Source organism: Anneissia japonica, unplaced genomic scaffold, assembly GCF_011630105.1.
Source record: "Anneissia japonica isolate Jap-2015-1 unplaced genomic scaffold, ASM1163010v1 scaffold284983_len440753_cov197, whole genome shotgun sequence".
NCBI classification, from domain to species: domain Eukaryota; kingdom Metazoa; phylum Echinodermata; class Crinoidea; order Comatulida; family Comatulidae; genus Anneissia; species Anneissia japonica.
The window spans coordinates 407,142-426,778 of NW_022682882.1; the positions used below are offsets into that span (position 1 = coordinate 407,142).

At 35.1% G+C, this 19,637-nt stretch overlaps 1 protein-coding gene across 2 annotated transcripts; it reads right to left on the reverse strand.

Annotated features, from left to right (window-relative positions):
* Positions 1 to 820: 820 nt before the first annotated feature.
* On the reverse strand, positions 821 to 18,700 carry LOC117111796 (putative protein PLEKHA9). 2 transcript variants are annotated; one of them, XM_033254814.1, is made up of 9 exons: positions 18,286 to 18,700; positions 15,630 to 15,754; positions 11,702 to 11,965; positions 9,988 to 10,070; positions 8,213 to 8,268; positions 6,654 to 6,784; positions 5,021 to 5,091; positions 2,510 to 2,571; positions 821 to 1,513 (listed from the first exon to the last, which is right to left on the reverse strand). In XM_033254814.1, the coding sequence occupies exons 2-9, from the start codon at positions 15,731 to 15,733 to the stop codon at positions 1,328 to 1,330; spliced, it is 957 nt and encodes a 318-aa protein (XP_033110705.1). In that variant the 5' UTR covers positions 15,734 to 15,754; positions 18,286 to 18,700; the 3' UTR covers positions 821 to 1,327. The 2 variants fall into 2 exon arrangements, with proteins under 2 accessions (XP_033110705.1, XP_033110786.1); XM_033254895.1 differs by lacking the exon at positions 821 to 1,513 and adding an exon at positions 1,978 to 2,031.
* Positions 18,701 to 19,637: the final 937 nt, after the last annotated feature.

A 19,637-nucleotide genomic window follows, 5' to 3' on the forward strand; every position in this document is an offset into this window, starting at 1 on the left:
GAAATGGCACTCCCAGTGTTAAATTTGAATAGAATTTTCCTTTATCTTCAATATATAATTTTGACAAACCTATCGGTGGGGGGGGGGGGATTATGAAATAATGTAGGGCCACAAACGTAATGCAAGACAGTGGCGGATCCAGGAGCCCACAGAGTGAATTTCGCAGGGTGATGGGTCAAACTCTAGCATGGTTGGGGCTGTCATACTATTTTTATATTTATGGTACTATTAGATGGGTTGAAATGGCGCTTAAATTTAAGTGTATTTTTTTTTATCCATTTATTTTGCTTTTTCTAAAATATAGAGGGGAGTGGGGAAAGATGGGCAGAGGGGGAGAGGGCTCAAGCTAGCTGGGTCTCTTTAAATCTGGCAATGCAAAAACAAATCTAAGAATTTTGTTTTGTAAATTTAACCAGGGATGTATTGTCTCAAATTTAACATTTAAAAATTGCATGAATTGTGTAAAATATAAATGCAGGTGAAAAATTTAAAAATTTTTTTGTATACACTTTATGACACAAACACTTATGAATAATGCTGTTTTGTTAAATTGATCGTATATAAAATTTCATATAAACACAGACAGGTGATTTAGGCAATATCAAATTATAGTACGGACAGTCAACTTCGTCGGACACACTGTCTGTGGGCAAACTGAGGGGTTAGTTTTTTCTTTGCCCATTTTTGGCATACTGTAATGTACAGACCGTGAGCACTACGGACACCGCACACACAATGTTTCCCGCAGGCTAACTCCATTGTATTGCAGACCTATGTATTGACAAAATATGATGTATCAATATAATATACAGGCATACATATCTAAAACGTATATATATGTTTCTGTTGAGATCATGTCGATGATTCGAATACAAATTTACCTTATTAGGCCTATCTGTAATTATAATCTATGGGTTAAAATTATGATCCAAACATTTTTTTGTACAGATACACACATATCGTGTGCTTAGTCCAGACCGCTGGCGCCTCTGGCAGCTTTCAATCAATATAATGTTCATTTCTAAAATCTTGGCAGCAGGCACTGCGGGCTGGCTTTGCCAGTGCGGACAGTTAGTGGATGTGGATTCGCAATTCCTGCAGGCAAAATGCTATCAAAAAGTGCACTGCCCGCGAACGGTACTGTAATGAAAATATACATGGAAAGAGCATTTTCCTGTCAGTAAATTCACGTCTCACTCAAGAAGAGTTAAAAACAAATAGTTTTGGGAATCTCAATTTTGTTGAATATCAATAAAATAAAAGCACATAATATGCATTATATAAATATTAAAAAATAATTAAATATTGCATTAAATGTTTCCTATTTTCAGTTTGAGAGTTTGTGATCTGTGTAAAATTGTTTAATATTGTTGCATATTGGTTTCAAAGTTGAAACATAATGTAATACATCTTGGCTGAATACTTGTTCAAAGTTGGGTTTATCGGCATCTGCTCGGTCAACACTCATGCTGATTAGAAACGTGCTGTACTTTGGCAACATACTCATACCAGTCTGAAACAATAAAAATTAAATAATATTTGAACATAATCAAAAACTAGAAATGGTACTTTGGCACTGCACAGTTAAAGTATACTGTAGCCTCCCCACAATGTGATTTTTTTTCTGAAAAATGGTAAGTAGGAGATGACACTTATCAGTTTGAAACTGTGACAATGATAAAAAAAAAATTATTTTACCTAAATTAGAAATTTTCTTTGGGAATTAGGATAGTTTTTAGCATAAATTTTCTGGTTAGTGAAATATTAATTATGCAATTGAGCAATTAGCATATTCACACACGTACTAAAAAAAAAATAGGCGCCATCTTCTTATTAACATCTTGCATTGTGCATAGTTTGAAACCAGACTTACCAAACATTAGTTATCGGATAACTAGCCTAAATTACCTGATTAGTAAAATATTAATTATGCAAATGTGCAATTAGCATATTTACACACATACCAAAAACGGAGGTTAATAACTAGACTTACTATTTATTTTTGTAAAACAGGACAAAGGGCTTTTCTTCCTAGAATTGATAAAAATCCTTTTGTAAAATAATCTTGAAGCACTGCAATGGTATTGGTGAGGGCAATGTGGAGAGTTCATACTACTAATAATAGACCTCAACCTGTGAAGGTCAGTGGGTTTTCAGTCTATCAACCTTGAGAAAATATTATATTAGGTTTTTTTTGCATTTCACTGTAATTTTACAGATGCAACTAATTTGAAATGCTTTAGAAAAAAATGCACATTGTAATACTGAGCTTGAATGCAGTTTAAAGGTATGCTTACATATTGCCAAAATCAATTAATAATAAAAATAAATTTAATTATTTTCATTGAATTATTTTAATTGTTTATTATACATTCTTGCATTAAATTTAATTAAATGTCTAGTTAAATTGAAAAAAATAAATATAAAATGGCCTCAGTCCTATTTATACTTTTATTTTGCCTGGAAATAACATATGTTTAAAACACTGAGAATGGTAATGTTTACTTACTGAAATAGCTTTTCTGATAAAGAAGTTGTGATACTTTGAAATAGACTGTTGATATGCATAACCTACAAAATGAAAAATAATAAGGTACTTCAGATCATAGATTATTATAAGTTCCTATCAAAGAAAGCAATTTACACCTATTATACAGTAAAACCCTTTTAATGTCCCCTGAATAGGGGTCTTCCGAAGTGTTAAAAGATATACTTTCCCTTATTTCGTGGCAAAAAAAATGTCCCCTTAATATGGATATCCCCTTAATAGGGGTGTCCCAAAGGAGGGGTTCTACTTTATTTCATATAAAATATGATATTTTTGTTATGCTATATCTGTTGGATTTGATATTGATGTATGTACAGATTCTGATATACTGTAAATTTTCTGATAGAAACCCTGGGTCTCTATTCCATTGTTTGGTATTTAAAGCATTGTCTACACTATCAAATTTCATCAAAAAAGCGTCTCATCAAAATGTGATACTTTTTTTGATACAAGTTGTTAGTTAGTTGATATGATGTCATCGTACCCATATATGGGCACATCACATTTTTTTTGACACATGAAATTTGATAGTGTAGACAAAGCTTAAGGTTGGTTACAATGGGTTATTAATAGAGAACTGTGCCGCTCATCGCCGGAAGCACTTAGGCGCTGTGGAAATGGTTTGGGATCCCAACCTGGAGTTTGGGGTTTCAATCCCTCGCTGTGCACCTCGCAGGTGTCCTTGAAAAAAGCACTTTATTTGCATGGCTTCTCTCCACCCAGGAGTATAAACGTGTACCGGGTGGGGTTTGCCTGCTACTGCGCCAATATGGCAGCAACACTTCATGTGGACCAAATGACTAAAGAAAACAAAGCGCTTCGTAATCTAAAGGAAACATGCTATAAATACTAAATAACAAATAAATATTTAAAGTAAATAAATAACTCATTAAGCATAAATTGGGCATTGAAAAATTAAACCGAATCATGCTTCTCGTATCTTTTAACTCACACAAATAAAAGTATACAAATAGAGTACCCCAGTCGTGTCGACACAATGCCAGGTGGCACCCTCTGTTGCCAACCAGATGTTGGTTACCGTTCATTACGCCTGAATGACTTCATAGACTTTCTGGTTAATGCATTTTAAAATCTAATATTTTACCATCAAAATGTACTAAAAACACTAAAGCTTGCATTATATTAGGCTACGGTCACACTAGAGTTTCAAGCTTGGCTTGACTCACCGCGGGTGAGATTTTCGTAATGTGACCACATCTGCACCGACTCGCGCCTGGCGTGACCTCGATCTCAATCTACCTATCTCGATCCCGTCTCAGCACCCATATTGACCCTGGATTGACCCTGGCGTGACCGAGATTGACATTTCATCGTCGGCTGTCGACCAATTACAGTCGATGACGCCGTTGCGTTTAGAAGTTCTTGAATTAAAAACCTGCAAGTTCTTCATGTGTGTTCAATCAAAACGCAATCATTACCTTTGATAAAAGTTAATTCAAATTTTAAGTAATAATAATGCGATTGATTTGGAGCGACCAGGAAACTGCTGACCTGGTAGATTTGTGGGGCCAACCCGAGCTGAGAGACCGGATAGAAAATAAAAAAACAAACAACAAAACTTGTTTTGGCGTGCTTGCTGACAGATTAGCCAGTCTCGGACATGAGAAGAGAACGACGGCCCAAATTCAAACAAAAGCGAAGGCATTGCGAGCCTAATACAAGCTGATAAAAGATCAGTTGAAGAAGAGTGGTTCGGGCACGTCTGGTGTAAAATCTTTGATTGCGATCCACCCAATCACACGGGCGTATATCGAATCCCGTGAAACATTGGCGAAACTCTCTCTTTACGGCTCTGCTGTTTCGACTTTCATAATTTAGAGGTCAATCCAACTAGTGTGACCGACCCAGAATTTCGAGCCTGGCTTGAAATCTCACCCGCGGTGAGTCAAGCCAGGCTCGAGACGCTAGTGTGACCGTAGCCTTAGTTATCGAACACACATTTAATCATCAATCAAAATTTACAAGGACAAACTAAGATACAACATCTTAATAATTACATTAGAAATTGGGATCAATGGTTTGTCAGTGGGGAAAATGGCATCCGGTTGAACTCATTTTGCAATAATAGCAACAGAGTAGTATCACATGGTATCGTGACATAACGCTGTAGTACTCTATAAGATACTTGATTGTTATTTATTATACAGTACTCAAAACAAATTGTATAATTGTATAATAATGGTACGCAGTTGTTTTACAGACATTGTAAGATTAAAAAGACAAAATGTTGATTTAGTATTTTTAGGCCTATAATTGTGCATACATTTTGTCACTCCAATGGTAACCCCACTAGTTTAATATTTGAGAAGTGGGTCATTATTACAGATTTTATTGTAGGTTATAAAAGCATGGGTTACTAATTTTCAGGTATAGGTTTTACCATAATAATAAATATTCCTTTAACTAATTGCTACTTCTTTGAGAATTGATAAAAAAAAATAAAATACTTACGTCCAGCTGCTGACATATCCTTTTCTCCTGTTGCTATTTTCTCAAGAAAGATAGCAATGAACTCAAACATTCTGAAAAAAAAAAATAAAAATGTTATTTCATACATTTCATACATATTTTGAATATTCTCCATAACCAAATATGACATATAGTAGATATCTTAAACAAATTTATTTGGACATATGTAAGCAATCTACCATATTATTAAAGAATACCTGTTGAAATACAATTTTTTACTTGTGTCTTTGTATAAGTGGTGAATGATGGGCTACTGATGTCCTAGGTCAGAGGTCATCTTCTAGGTGAATAGAAGCTACTGTATGTCCTAGCGGATGAGAGTAACCACCCAGGGGGAGTATTTTACTCTCAGGAGGAGTATTTTACTCTCATCCGCTATGTCCTAGGTCAGAGGTCATCTTCTCGGTGGATAGGAGCTATATCCACCGAGATAACCTCTGACCTAGGACATACTATGTCCGAGTAATTCACTCCGTAATTAAGTGCCCTAGCCCTAGGTTTCAGAAAACTAGTAACTGAGGCTTATGTCAAGCTATGTCCGAGTAATTCACTCCGTAATTAAGTGCCCTAGGCCTAGGTTTCAGAAAACTAGTAACTGAGGCTTATGTCAAGCTATGTCCCAGTAATTCACTCCGTAATTAAATGCCCTAGGCGTAGGTTTCAGAAAACTAGTAACTGAGGCTTATGTCAAGCTATGTCCCACTAATTCACTCCGTAATTAAGTGCCCTAGGCCTAGGTTTCAGAAAACTAGTAACTAAGGCTTATGTCAAGCTATGTCCCAGTAATTCACTACATAATTAAGTGTCCTAGGCCTAGGTTTCAGAAAACTAGTAACTGAGGCTTATGTCATACTGTAGTTCCTATGGATCTCTCAGTGACTGTGAGCGGTCAAATACATTACTGGGGCTCCCTCAGTTTACTGAGATTACCTTCCTTAATAATTCTAAGGTAATGTAATGTAATGTGGCTGGATTTATATAGCTCAGTATACCGATGTATCAAAGCGCTTGCAGTGTGGAATAGCTCGCACAGTAACTTTCTTCTCCCTTAAAGGTCTCTTCAATCCTTCACTGTGCATATCGCTTATGTCCTTGAGCAAGGTACTTTATCTACATTACTTCAGTCTACCCAGCTGTACCAATGGGTACCAGAAAATTGTGGGAGTAACCTGTGGTGGGCCAGCGTCCCACCAAGGGGGAGTATTTTACTCTCATGCATATCACACTACATATTAGGATAAGCTCCAGCACTATGAGCTCTAGTGGCTCGGCAAGGATTTCCTTTACAGTAGCAAGAAGTTGGGCAGGGGATGCTGATGGCTGATGAGGGCGTAAAGGTTTAGTGGGAAGGTTTGGGGAAGGGGGAACTAACTGGCAAAATAAGGTGATATGAGGTGTGGGGGGGGGACATAATATTTGAGACTTGGAATGAAATACTTATAAAGTAAAACAATACGTGGTGTGGCCCAAGCCTGACTGACTCAATTTTTTAAAATCGTTTTGCAAACCTGCTGGCGACCCACTGCAAAAGTTTGGCGATCCACTTTTGGGTTGCGACCCATAGTTTGGGAAGCGTGGCCTTAAGCTATCAATCATGCCCTGATATTAGACTTACCTTCTAATCCACCTGAGAGACCTACTACAGGTGTGGTGTTTCATAACATCACCTGAATCAATTTCCGATAATATCATAGCTTGCAGCGTGTGGTAGCTTTCCTTGTCCTCCAAAAATTTTCTATTGATATCCTAAGAGAAAGAAAAGTTTTAATATTAACTGAAAAAATGAAGATAAACATAAAGTAAAAGTACAGATTCGCTTGTGTCCTTGGGCAAGGCACTTTAGCTACATTGATTCAGTCCACCAAGCTGTATCAATGGGTACCAGCAAACTGCTGGGGATTAACCTGCGACGGACTAGTGTCCCGTCCAGGGGGAGTACAACTCTCATCCGCTTCACACTACAGAAATTGGTGATAAGCTCCAGCCCTATGAGCCCCAGTGGCTCGGAAAGGATTTAGTTAGTTAGTAAAAGTGATAATAAAAATTGTTTAAGGTAAACTTTACAAAAGTTTCATATATTGCCAATATATTATTCATCCACAGTCATATGATCATTGGTTGGATAACATTTTGTTGTAAACCATGCCCTCTAAATGACAGCAGAAGAGGAGTGTGTTTGCATCCAAGTGTAAATTTGGACGGCCGAATGGAACAGCACAACAGCACACCTGCCTATCATGGTTCTGGAGGTGTAACAAGTCTTCTCGGATAAGGAATATAAACCATAGACTCAGTTTACACAATTTGGCTCATGTGCACTTTGAAGAACCCAGTACATCTTTCAAGATGAGTAGGGGGATTACCCCAGTGTACTGGTCCATGCAGCCCCAGTTGTGGACAGGCGAGAGTAGCTGGTACCGGTCTACCAGGTAGCTCAGGCACGAAGAGACCCTTAGGGGAGAAGCAAGTAACTGTACAAGCTAGTCCACACCTCTAGCGGTTTGAGACCATTTCGGTGTAAAGTGCTATATATAAATCCAACTACAGTTATAAGCACTGGCATGACAGATAAATTGTGCCTCATCCATATTGTAGAAATGTTTTTAAAACTGTGGATGAATATATGGTAAAAATGGTTTCGATGATCATCAATAATCACTTTTTTTAAAATAAGAAATATTAAGGAATATATTTACATAAAAGGCTACGATGCAACAATCGCAAGGCAAATAAATCAATTTGTTTTGGCCAAATAATGTATAGTATGTTTTAATAACTTGGGAAAACATAAATAACTTTGGATAAAATCGAACATTGTATTTATTTGTTTTTAGATTCATTGAGGAGCTTTAGTAGAACTCGCCTGATTGATTAATAGATTCTTTATTCGGTTGATCGATTAATAGATTCTTTTTTTTTTTAGTTTTTTCTTTCTGCAGGTACTGTAGGTTGCGTAGTGATTATGTTAGAACTTGCAATAGGCTCATCCTACCAGCAGAAAAAAAGATTGCTTCCGCATATGTACTTGACAGAAGTCATGGCCAATGCGATCGTTGTGATGTTTTATCAAATAATTTGAAAAAGTTTGTAGTAAGTTAAGCAACATAAGCTACTATTTATACTTTCATTATACTTTTAAATATTTTGACTAAAATGTTTTGATTACATACTTACATGAAGATTACTTTCAACCTCTTTTTTAATGAGAGATATTCCTGAACCAAGTTTGCCTGTGAAAAAAAGAAATATAAATAAAATTCGCACAATATAATCATATAAAGTTTATTAATTTTTTTAATCAGAGAAAAAAAAGTAATCTATCTATTATCTATTAAGAAAGTTACTTAATTATTCACTAACTCACCCGTTTACCTGGTTAGCATCTACTGACCTACAGAAATTGAGTTTTACAGCGAGTAGGGGCCCCAACTGATGTTTTTCATGACCTAGTTAAAGCAAGATTAAGTACTACTAGCAAAGACAGAAAGCCAAGGGTATACTTATCTCTGTGTGTAGGCACAATCTATGCAAACAATGGAGCTTGATTAAAAAAAATCCTAATCCACTTTAAATTATACATTTGCTTATACTGTAATGCAATAAATGATATAACCACAATGCATACAGTAGGATGTTTAAGGCTGACAACAGGGTGAATAATCTGGCACATACAGTGTACCCTTATTTGGGGCGGTCTAAAACGAATACGATAAAACTTTATTGCAATTTGATGAAAAATACAAATAAATTTAAGTAAAAATACATAATAAAATATCAATATAAAATCTCAAAAACAATAAAAAAAAAAAATCAAAGGCCTCCAATTAGGCCATAGAGGGCAGCACAGTTTAAAAGTACTTTGAGAGGGAGTGACAAACTTAGGCTTGGGTAATAGAGGTCACCGAGGACCCCAGTCGAAGTCAAAGGCCCTCAAGAAAATTGATTAGCATTTTCTACATTTGCGAGACTTAGTTGATTATTTTTTATAATTTGGTCGCCTACAGTATATAAAACCTTCCGACCACAATAAACAATAGCCAACTAAAGATTCATCAGCCTGCTGTTTTTTCAAAATCAATTTTCAAACTTCTTTGCAAATTATTGGTGGGCCTACAGGAGGACAGTGAAATAGAGGGTAAGCTTTGTGTTCAGATATTAAAAACTGTTAATTGGGTTCAAGAACCCTGTATTGCACTTTGCTATACTATTATTCTGGAAGTGGTGCTAGGGATGAAAGTAGGATGTTAAGAGAGACTATTTTAAAAATATATTATTCATATGAATCGTTAGTATAAATTTACTGTTATTCCTATGCTTATAGCGTATACGCTAGGCTCAAAATGAGGCTTGAGGAATAGAGCTGTTATTCTGCGGTCACAGGAACTGAACCCATTAGAAGGCACGTTTAACCACCAAGTTATTGAACTCCATCCTACTACTATGACTGAAGGATAAGGGGATAATCAAGCACTCTAACAATTTCCTTGCACTTTAGGTGCAAATTCTTCAATGAAAATGTTTCATTTAAAGGTCTGCCTTAGCAGCTTTCTTTTCAGGAGTCAGTTGTTGATAGTATAAACATTTGTTGGTACTTTACATCACAGGAGGGCAAAGTTTGGCCTGCTGGCCATGTGTGGCCCTTTGGCAATTTTGTTGCAGCTAGCGACAACCCTATTTGTGCAGCCAGCCTACCATCTTCAGCTAAAAAAAATTCCTTGTTTTTACGATCGGTGAATAAAGGTAGTGCATGCAGATTTTTATGGAAACGTCATTGTTTCTGCCATCAGTGTTACATCAAAAATTCACTTTGACCCTCCGACCCACTTTAATGCCCATGCTCTACATCTTTCCTTCAAAATGCACAAAAATATAGCAAACACCCTCCCTAGGACAATAGAATGCTGTCCAAGTTTTCACTTTTCAGTCCAAATTAAGGTCTTAAAACTTACCAAGAAATGGTCCCATCTGCAGACATGCTTGTATAAAGATGTCAGTGGGTATTGAGTTATTTTCTAGATGGATATCTGCAAACCTGAAAGACAATATTTAAAAAAATATGAGATTAAAAATGAAAATATTAACTCTTACGTACTCCATTTATAAAAGACAATTTTATGTGAGGTTTTACAGTGATATATTGGTCAAATGGTGATAAATTCATAAATAATATAATATAATATTAATATATATAATATACATTATATAATAATAACGTTTAACTATTTTATTTATTTAATTTTTCTTTTTCTTCATTAATGTATAAAGCATATGTTACTGGTGTTAGCATTTCGAACTTCTATATTGTATTTTATTATATCAAAGTTCATATTCCTAATATGATTATAAAACAATAAGAATATTGATGGTAATGATAACAACAACAACTAGCTTTAATATGTCTGTATTTAACAATAAAAATGACAATGGATAATTATTGGTTTCCATACGCTAATACATTAATTAATTCTATAGCTTGAAACCAAACCTTCAGTTATTGTATGTTGTAGGGTTTCTTTCAACTTACAGAATCAATTAACTTAATTAGTAACAATAATAACAATGGCCATAGTGCTTCAGTAACTATGCATATCAGCAATCCAATATGCACCACAAAACAGATCTTCCGGAAATGACTTCTTCCAAATTATGAATCCTGAGCTGTCATGTCTCTTAATAGTTGATATAGTACACAGGTGGGCAAAGTGCGGCCCGTTAGTGATTTTTTTGCGACCCCGACAATTAATTAAAAACCCTATGTTTGCGGCCCGCCAGTCAAAACTGGCTAGAAAACACCTTGTTGAATAAAGTGATGTAAAAGCAGTGCTTGGAGGTTTTTGGAAGCTTACTGGAAACATCAACGTTTGGGTGCGGCCCTTGGTGTTAAATCAAAAATTCACTTTGGCCCTCCGACTGATTTTTATGCCAACCCCTGACCTAGCCCTACTACCTCGGGCCACATGCGTCCCGTCAGCAATTTTTTTGTGGGCCGCGACAATGAATTAAAAACCCTATTTTTGCGGCCCTCCAATCAAAATTGGCTAGAAAACATCTTGTTTTTTAGACCCGACACCAATCATAAGTAAAAAGTAACATAATTACTGAGAATAAAGTGATGTAAAAGCAGTGCTTAGAGGTTTTTGGAAGCTCACTGGAAACGTAAGTTTGGGTGCGGCCCTCGGTGTTAAATAAAAAATTAACTTTGGCCCTCCGACAGATTTTTATGCTTACTCCTGATATAGTACCAATTGGAATTCTGTTTGTGTAATTTTTCTTGATCCATTTGGCAGAAGAAAGACAGATAATGAAACAAATAACAGAACAACAAAAGAGATGGATTGGCCTTTGTATTAGAAAATGAGGATTGTTTTAAATTGTCAGAGAAGATATGATGGTGCAAGGTAGAGGAAGGTAAAGAACAAAATTATTGGACAGGCTAAAAAATGGAAACAAATAGTATGAATTAAAAGAGAAAGTACTTAATAGAGAAGAGTGGATAAAGATGCTAATAATTTTTTTTCTGAAAATATTGTTCCCCCTCCCCGCCCGCTCCCCCATTTGCAATATTCCAGATCCACCCCTGAAATGTGTGTCAAGCTTTTCCTCAAGAGGGGAGGCAATATCAACATAGAAAAGGATAATATAAAATAAAAAAATATAAATTACGTTAAATTCAGTGAACTGAAAAATGTTTCTGGTCTTTTGGAGGCAAAACCTTCCTGTGGTTGCCCATTTAATCCATTGCTTCCTCTTTCCACTGGATATACATTCAATTCCTGTTTGATTCCGTTCACCGGTGTTTTGTTATTACCCATACCCTGATAATTAATGTTGTCCGGTTTTTTCCTGTACACGTCCTGTGCGTTTACACCATCGCCTTTTTTACTGGTAATCACATGATCAGGGTCTTCTTCAAATGGCATTGACAATCTTTAATGACATGAAAAATAATCAATCAATATAGCATCATATGCAGTGATTTCATGTTTGACGAATGCACAAGCATCAGTTGTCTTAAAATCTCCTCCTCCTCCTAGGGATAATAACAGTGGCATAAGCAGTGGTGCTCACAGTGCCTGAGCACCCCCTCTTTTGTTCAAACATGATAAAAAGGAATATAATTAATGTAAATAAATAGCAAATTATTTCAGACATTGGCAACCAATTTATGCCATTGATTTGCTTTGTCCTATTTTTGTGCCTTGATTAAAGTGCAGTAAATGCAGGTCTCCCTCCAATTAAAGACCACTTTCGGGACCGGGGGGTTCACTGTCATCAGCTTTGGTCTCTAATTAGAATATTAAAAATAAAAGACATTTGTTAACCACAGAAAAGTCGTCTTTATTTGGTGGTGGTCTTAATTTGGAGGGGTCTTAGACTGTATTTCTTATTCAGTATCTCCCTCACCCCACCCCACCCTTCAAAAACCTTGATAGGCAAATTGTAATAATATAAAAATTGAGTTCATATTAAACACTATAAAAGACTATTATTATCAGGTAAGTTACCAGTTGTCTGGTTAGAACGAGACAAACACAGATAATGTCTCTTACCCTTTAACAGATAGAATAGTTAATAAGATTTCAATCCTGACCTTGTGGTTACTATTTGAATAATGACTGATTAGTAATCTGGTCCCATGCAGACATGAATGTGCCTGTCTCTTATACACATCTAGATGTGTATAAGAGACAGATATAAAACCTTCCGACCACAAATAAACAATAGCCAACTAAAGATTCATCAGCCAGTTGTTTTTTCAAAATCAATTTTCAAACTTCTTTGCAAATTATTGGTGGGGCCTACAGGAGGACAGTGAAATAGAGGGTAAGCTTTGTGTTCAGATATTAAAAACTGTTAATTTGGTTCAAGAACCCTGTATTGCACTTTGCTATACTATTATTCTGGAAGTGGTGCTAGGGATGAAAGTAGGATGTTAAGAGAGACTATTTTAAAAATATATTATTCATATGAATCGACTTCCTAGACCATGCAGTCTTCAAAATAAAAATTGTAACCTTTGGTAATTAACTACATTTTCCACATACACAGAAATTTTTGAAACTTTATTTTAAAAAAACTAAACCATAATTCACCACTATAGACACTTTTTGACAAAAATGAAAAATTACGACTTTGTTACCCAATGAGAAGTGTTCTAATATAGACAATGGGTCGTGTCTCATATTATTTGTTATATTTTTATTATTCATTATTTTCACTTGACTCGCATAAATAATTTTGATCGAAGAACATTAATATGCAGTTGTACTTCGCAGCACTTCACTTGCAATTTGCAATTTCTAGTCTTATTAATATTTTCATTACCATGATCAGATGAAAATTTACAGAACAAAGCGAGGGGGTGGGGGGAAGGAGAGAGGCGGCCTCAGGCGGTTTTGCATCCCCTCTTTGGCACCTCCAAAAAACATCATTCATTTGATGATCGTTGTACTGTAGGTCTTTCCCAAATTTCATTTAATTCACCATATTAGATCTCTGCAGAGAGTTCAATAATCTTGTATTAATCCCTAGTAAATGTAATGTCTTAGTTATTAACAGGGGGAAATCTCTAACCTCGGATAAGTACGGGTTAAGCATTTAAAACTGAGCTCCATATCCAATGACCTCTCTTGGTCGAAACAACTTCACAGAAACAACTTCACAAAGTCTCAAAAAAGTGCAATCAAAAATTGAGTTTTGTTAGAGCAATTGCTAACTGAGTGTTGTTAGAGCAATTGCTAATTGAGTGTTGTTAGAGCAATTGCTAATTGAGTTTTGTTAGAGCAATTGCTAATTGAGTGTTGTTAGAGCAATTGCTAATTGAGTGTTGTTAGAGCAATTGCTAATTGAGTGTTGTTAGAGCAATTGCTAGGGGTTGTTCTACAACTGTTCTCTTTAGACTGTATCAGGGCCTAGTCCACCCTCATCTTCAGTATCGCTGTAAGGTGTGGTATCACTATCGAAAATTTCAGATCCAAATGATTGAGGAAATTCAGAAAAGGGCTTCCGGTTTGATTTTACATCAACATATCCTTGAACAGTCGTATGAGGGAAGACTAGGCACTATTCATATTACGACCACCAATGCCATCAGGGATTATTTCACTGTTCTGTTTGTATGCAATATTTTAATTTACCAAAATTCTATTAATTATAATTTGTTAGACGTTATTAACCGGCATGAAATCCTCAGATGCATTTACGCTCAACAACAATGTCTAAATTCTGTATTCTTACCCGATTCACCAGAACCTGGAATTCCGTCCCCAGAGAGATCGATGAATTGTATGTTTAACGTTAATGGCTCTTATAAAACTTTCTTTAAAGCAATATTTTAAGTGTCATAGTGTATTTTGAATTTTATTGTTTCTATTTTATTATTCCTGTTGTTTATCTTTTTGAAATTCTGGAGTAGGACAACTTACCGGTGACAGTGTTTTTATACTTCTGGTTTTCCTCGGCTTTTATGATTTGTTCTGATTTTGTATTGTTGTTGTTGCCGAAATGAATAAAAAAAAAAACAAATTAAAAAAAATTTCATTTTTTTTAACATTGTTCGAAGCAAGAAATCAAAATTGTCTTTATCCAGTCCAGCCTTGGCTTTTATGCATTTGTTCTGATTTTGTATTGTTGTTGTTGTTGCCGAAATGAATAAAAAAAAATAATAATAAAAAAATTGTCATTTTTTTTTCATTGTTCGAAGCAAGAAATCAAGTTATATTTGTCCAGTTCTGATTTTGTTTTGTTGTTGCCGAAATGAATAACAAAAATAAATAAATAAAATAATTTTTTAAAACATTGTTCGAAGCAAGAAATCAAGATGTCTTTATCCAGTCCAGCCTCAGCTTTTACGTATTTGTTCTGATTTTGTATTGTTTGTTGCCGAAATGAATACAATTTTTTAAAAATTCAAAAAATTATATTTCTTTTTTTTTACATTGTTTGAAGCAAGAAAACAAGTTGTCTTAATCTAGTCCAGCCTTGGCTTTTATGTATTTGTTCTGATTTTGTATTGTTTTTGTTGCCTAAAATGAATAAAATTAAAAAAAATATTTAAAAAAATTAATTTTCACTTTTTTAAACATTATTCGAAGCAATTGAAATCAAGTTGTCTTTATTTAGTCCAGCCTCAGCTTTGTATTTGTTCTGATTTTGTAATTGTTGTTGTTGCCGAAATGAATTAGATAAATAAAAATTTTCATTAACATTGTCGAAGCAAGAAATGAAGTTGTCTTTAACCAGACTCAGTACAACTTGTTTGTATTAATTAATCAGCAGGAAATTTAACATTATACAACATGAACAATAGCTAATTGAAATAACTTCACCAACAGCGTCCTGTTAAAGACAAATACAGTACCAATATATAAACACCTTCAAGGTCTCGATTTTTAAACTGTTCTTATCAAAGGAGGGGTGGGACTCCCAAACTTCGAAACCCACCCCACCTTGGGGCCTCACCACTCAGCAACAAAAATACTCGCCATTTACGAAACATCAATTGTGCATCTCCCACCCCCCCACCTTTTTTATAAATCCTGTATTCACCCCTGACCATGATATACCTAAATAAATAGGGTAAAATACTTACAACTGTTTAGTAGATTCCGCAGGATTGCTAGCAGACCATGCTAGGAATGTGATGAATACGAGGCAACTGAAGCCTATAATTGCACTTTTACACATACGACTCATCTCAAATTGTCTTTCCACAATCTAAACAGTACCAGTAGATGTAAGAAAAATTCATGAATCATGGTTTTTTAAAGTAAATTATTAACTTTCAATTAAAACTCAGAATATGAAAAAAAAATAATTCTAATTTTTTCTTGCATTGCACTTGAGAATTTTTTTCTTTTTTTGCATTTTAAAATTTTGTTAAAAAAACATAACTTTAGATGGAAACATTCCCAGCACATCCTAGGACACAGGTCGGCAATGTACGGGCTGTGGGCTGTGTGTGGCCCGACTGTGTTTTTTTTGCAGCCCACAAAACCATATTTGGCTAGAAAACATCTTGTTTTTTCGGCCCGGCGCCAATCATCTGTAAAAAGTTATAGTAAAACTGAGCATAAAGTTGCCATAAAACAGTGTATGAGGGTTTTTGGAAGTATACTGAACAATCAAAGTTTAGGTGTGGCCCTCGAGTTGAAACAAAAATTCACTTTGGCCCACCGATCAATTTTAATACCCACCCCTGTCCTAGGAGGTCAGATGATATTCAGGGGCTCTCTTATGAATGGAATAATCTATCAACTAAAGTCTCATTACGAATCTTAGGTAGTGCAGATGTGTTTTAGTCGTGAGAAAAAATCCTGTGCTGTCAAAGGTTTTAAACCCAGGACCCTGGGATTGGAAGCTACGAGCTACATCTCCATTATATAATTAAATCCCATGTGACCTGCATTCAACCAATTAAATTAATATAATATTTGTAAAGGTGCATATTATTCTTTCAGTTTAGCTCTTCAATGTGTTAATTGGATTTTTGGGGGTTTCCCTCCCCACGACAAAATATCTTTAAATAGTCTTTTGATCTTGTGATTGCTTTTGATCCTGGGATGTTAATGTTTGGTGATATTTTTATTTTATAATAATTTACCTTTACCAAATTTTTCTTTTTTGTAAATTTGATGTTTTGCTTGCTTAAATTATATTTTTGTATGACTTGTTATATAAAGTACAGTAATGTGTTTTCATGTATGTTCTGTGTATCCTCAATCCAGCTTTTGGGTGCTATGGACTTTTATTGTGTAATTTTGTTTTATGATATTAAATATATTCAATAAGACACTGAGATATCCTCAAAATGATATCAATTTCTTCATTTAGGCTATGTTTTTATCAATGAAAAGCACCAATTTCTAATACAGTATCATATGCTAAAAAAGTATTTATTTTAGGTATAATAAAAATGGCATAACAAGTGGAGCACAAAGTTAAAATGCTTGTATAATAATACATAACAACCAAACAAGGACCACCAAACAGAACAAACTGACAAGAAGCTTATTGAAATACACAAGAATTAAATGTAAATTAAGAATAAATTAAAATTAATTAGAATATTTAAATACTATATATGATACAAATCTACTACAAAATTACAAGAAATAGCGACATTATAATTAGAAGAACATGATTTACAAAATATAATTATCAATTATTAAAGTCAAAATGATACACTTTTTAATGGCAGTTCAGTTTGAAAATTAGTTGAGATTTATTGCTGAATGTACTGTACGTTTCATTCAAAAAATTCATTGTGTACCCAGCAAAACATCTTAAAAATGAATTGAATGAAGTTGAACAAACCACTGGATAGGTCATAGAGAACTCTATGGATAGGTTTTTTAAAAACTGGGGAATAATTGGACCCTGTTGCAAAATTCACCACTGTGTTGACTGTGTCTACCGCACCACCAAACTGTATAACAATTTAATCTTCTGATAATAGAATAGGTTAGATAATCATCTGCAAGGCAGCCTATATCTGTGGAGTTTATCACATCTGGCAGACAGTTTAGCAGGAAGAGAAGCATCTGTAAAGCTTCGTTTTTCTAGTTCTACTTTCTTTTTTTAATAAATTGGAGATATCTTATTAGACACATTTTTTTTTAAAACCTATCAGTGGGGTGAAACAGATTGCGAAAATTTAGAATGCAGAAGTACAGTTTCCAACTTATTATTTATTTTGTCTTTAACATGATATACACTTTTAACATGATCTCACTAGTGGATCACATGATCGATTAAACTCCACCTTTCGACTGTGGCAGTGCTGATGGAAAACTCCAGCTTTTTGGCACTGCAGCAGCACCGAAAGAAAACAGCAGCTTTTTTTCGCACTGCGGCAGCAGCGGCAGTGCCGATAGCCACTGCCAACAATAAGTCACTTAACTGTTCCCCGAGTGTTATAACCACCAGGGAACAGTGAAATTTTTTTAACTGTTCCCTGTTATAACTATAAATATTAAAATTGGGCCTATAGGAAATACACCATATAAATGCACTATTTTAAAAAAGAGACTAGATAGGCCTATATCGTTTATTTTTACTGATTTGTTAACGGTCACGTACATATCCACTTCCTATTTTCTTAAGATTCATATAATATCATTAAGCACTGGCGAGTGGCACAAGGTTCGAAGTAACTAACAACTTAGAGTATACGCTGTCAAACGTGAGTAGGTCATGGATTCATAAGTATTGCAATTGTAACTCATTTTAAGAATATACCTACATACCTAAACTATGAAGACCTGTAGATGATGGTATCCAGCGAACGAGCCTTTAGGCACACAATTCCATGCGAACTCATCAAAAGACACTCACTGTGTGCAATTGCGTTTGCTACGATATTGCAACATAAACCTGATTTGCAAACAATGGCTTTATCCTGCCAACAAGGCCTAGATAGGCTGCTCCGACCATGTTATTATCATCAGATGAACTTTGTCCTAGGAAGATTTATCGCAAAGATATCAACAGCTCGGCTAAAGATATTTTTTTAAGTGAGCAATTAGACACAAAACAAAAGATTCATTCATAATTCATTCATTTCCATAATCGATTGACCATCTACCTTTCAGGGAGGTACAATTGCGTCTTAGTTATTGACCTGGAATGAGCTTGTTCCGTTTACAGTGTGTTTATTTTTCATTTTTGTTATGAGTATTGCGCCATCAACGTTTCCCCTTAATGTTTTTCTCATTCGGACAGCGCCACCAAAGAGTGAGTAAGACAGGGACTCGTAAAAACGCCGGAGAATCCGAATGCAGGTAGAGTATCCATCTTCACCACTCTGTATTAAAAGAAATTCTGTTAGGCCTACTGGATGATTTAATTTATGTAGTATTAATATATATGAGAAGAATCATTTGTCGTTAACATTCGATACATAAGTACCTTTTTTTTTCAAACACATGATACGGGAAACAAAGATAATCTGTTAGATGAATGCAAATTTTAGACAAAAGGATCATTATATTAGTCTACATGACTACGAAAAAAAAAATGGTAAAAAAAATGAAGAATGCAGGCAAGACAACTGGTAAAGATGTTGATTTCATAAACGCAATACGTACGCGATGTTCTAATGAAGTTTGGAACATTGCATCTACTGAATATACCTGTCCAAAAAATCAGTTAGATTTCGTCGGCTAAAATACAATACAGCAGCAGGAAATCTTTTGTCCACAACTCTGCAGTTTTTCTTAGTTATTTTGATAGATAATTAAACGTCAATATGATCTTCCACTTGCCAAGTTTTAGCGAACAAGAAAGTAGGCCTACATTCATTCATGGTAACCGAATGAAGGATGATACTTGTCTATCATCCGTAATAAATAACTGATAATCTATGGGGTGATTCCCCCATCATTAATGGAACAGTCCAATTCCGTGAACAACGCTTCCCAGTGCGTCTGCTAATTTTTTAATGGTCAGGGTACCGCGATCACGAGCCCTGTGCTTGGCATTATAGGCCAGGCTTATGTGGGTTGGGATTTGCAACAAGGTCTTGGACTAGGCGTCTATACTATAGTAGGAGGCCTGGTCCTAGCCTATGCCTATAATATAGTAAAATTCTGTATAAGTA

Excerpts from the sequence above, each read along its gene's own strand:
- LOC117111796 (XM_033254814.1), bottom strand. The coding sequence starts at position 15,733 with ATGAGTCGTATGTGTAAAAGTGCAATTATAGGCTTCAGTTGCCTCGTA. Across the intron at positions 6,785-8,212 it reads AGGTTGAAAGTAATCTTCAT|GATATCAATAGAAAATTTTT; the intron begins GTAAGTATGTAA and ends TCTTTCTCTTAG. Across the intron at positions 5,092-6,653 it reads TCTCTCAGGTGGATTAGAAG|AATGTTTGAGTTCATTGCTA; the intron begins GTAAGTCTAATA and ends TTTTTTTTTCAG.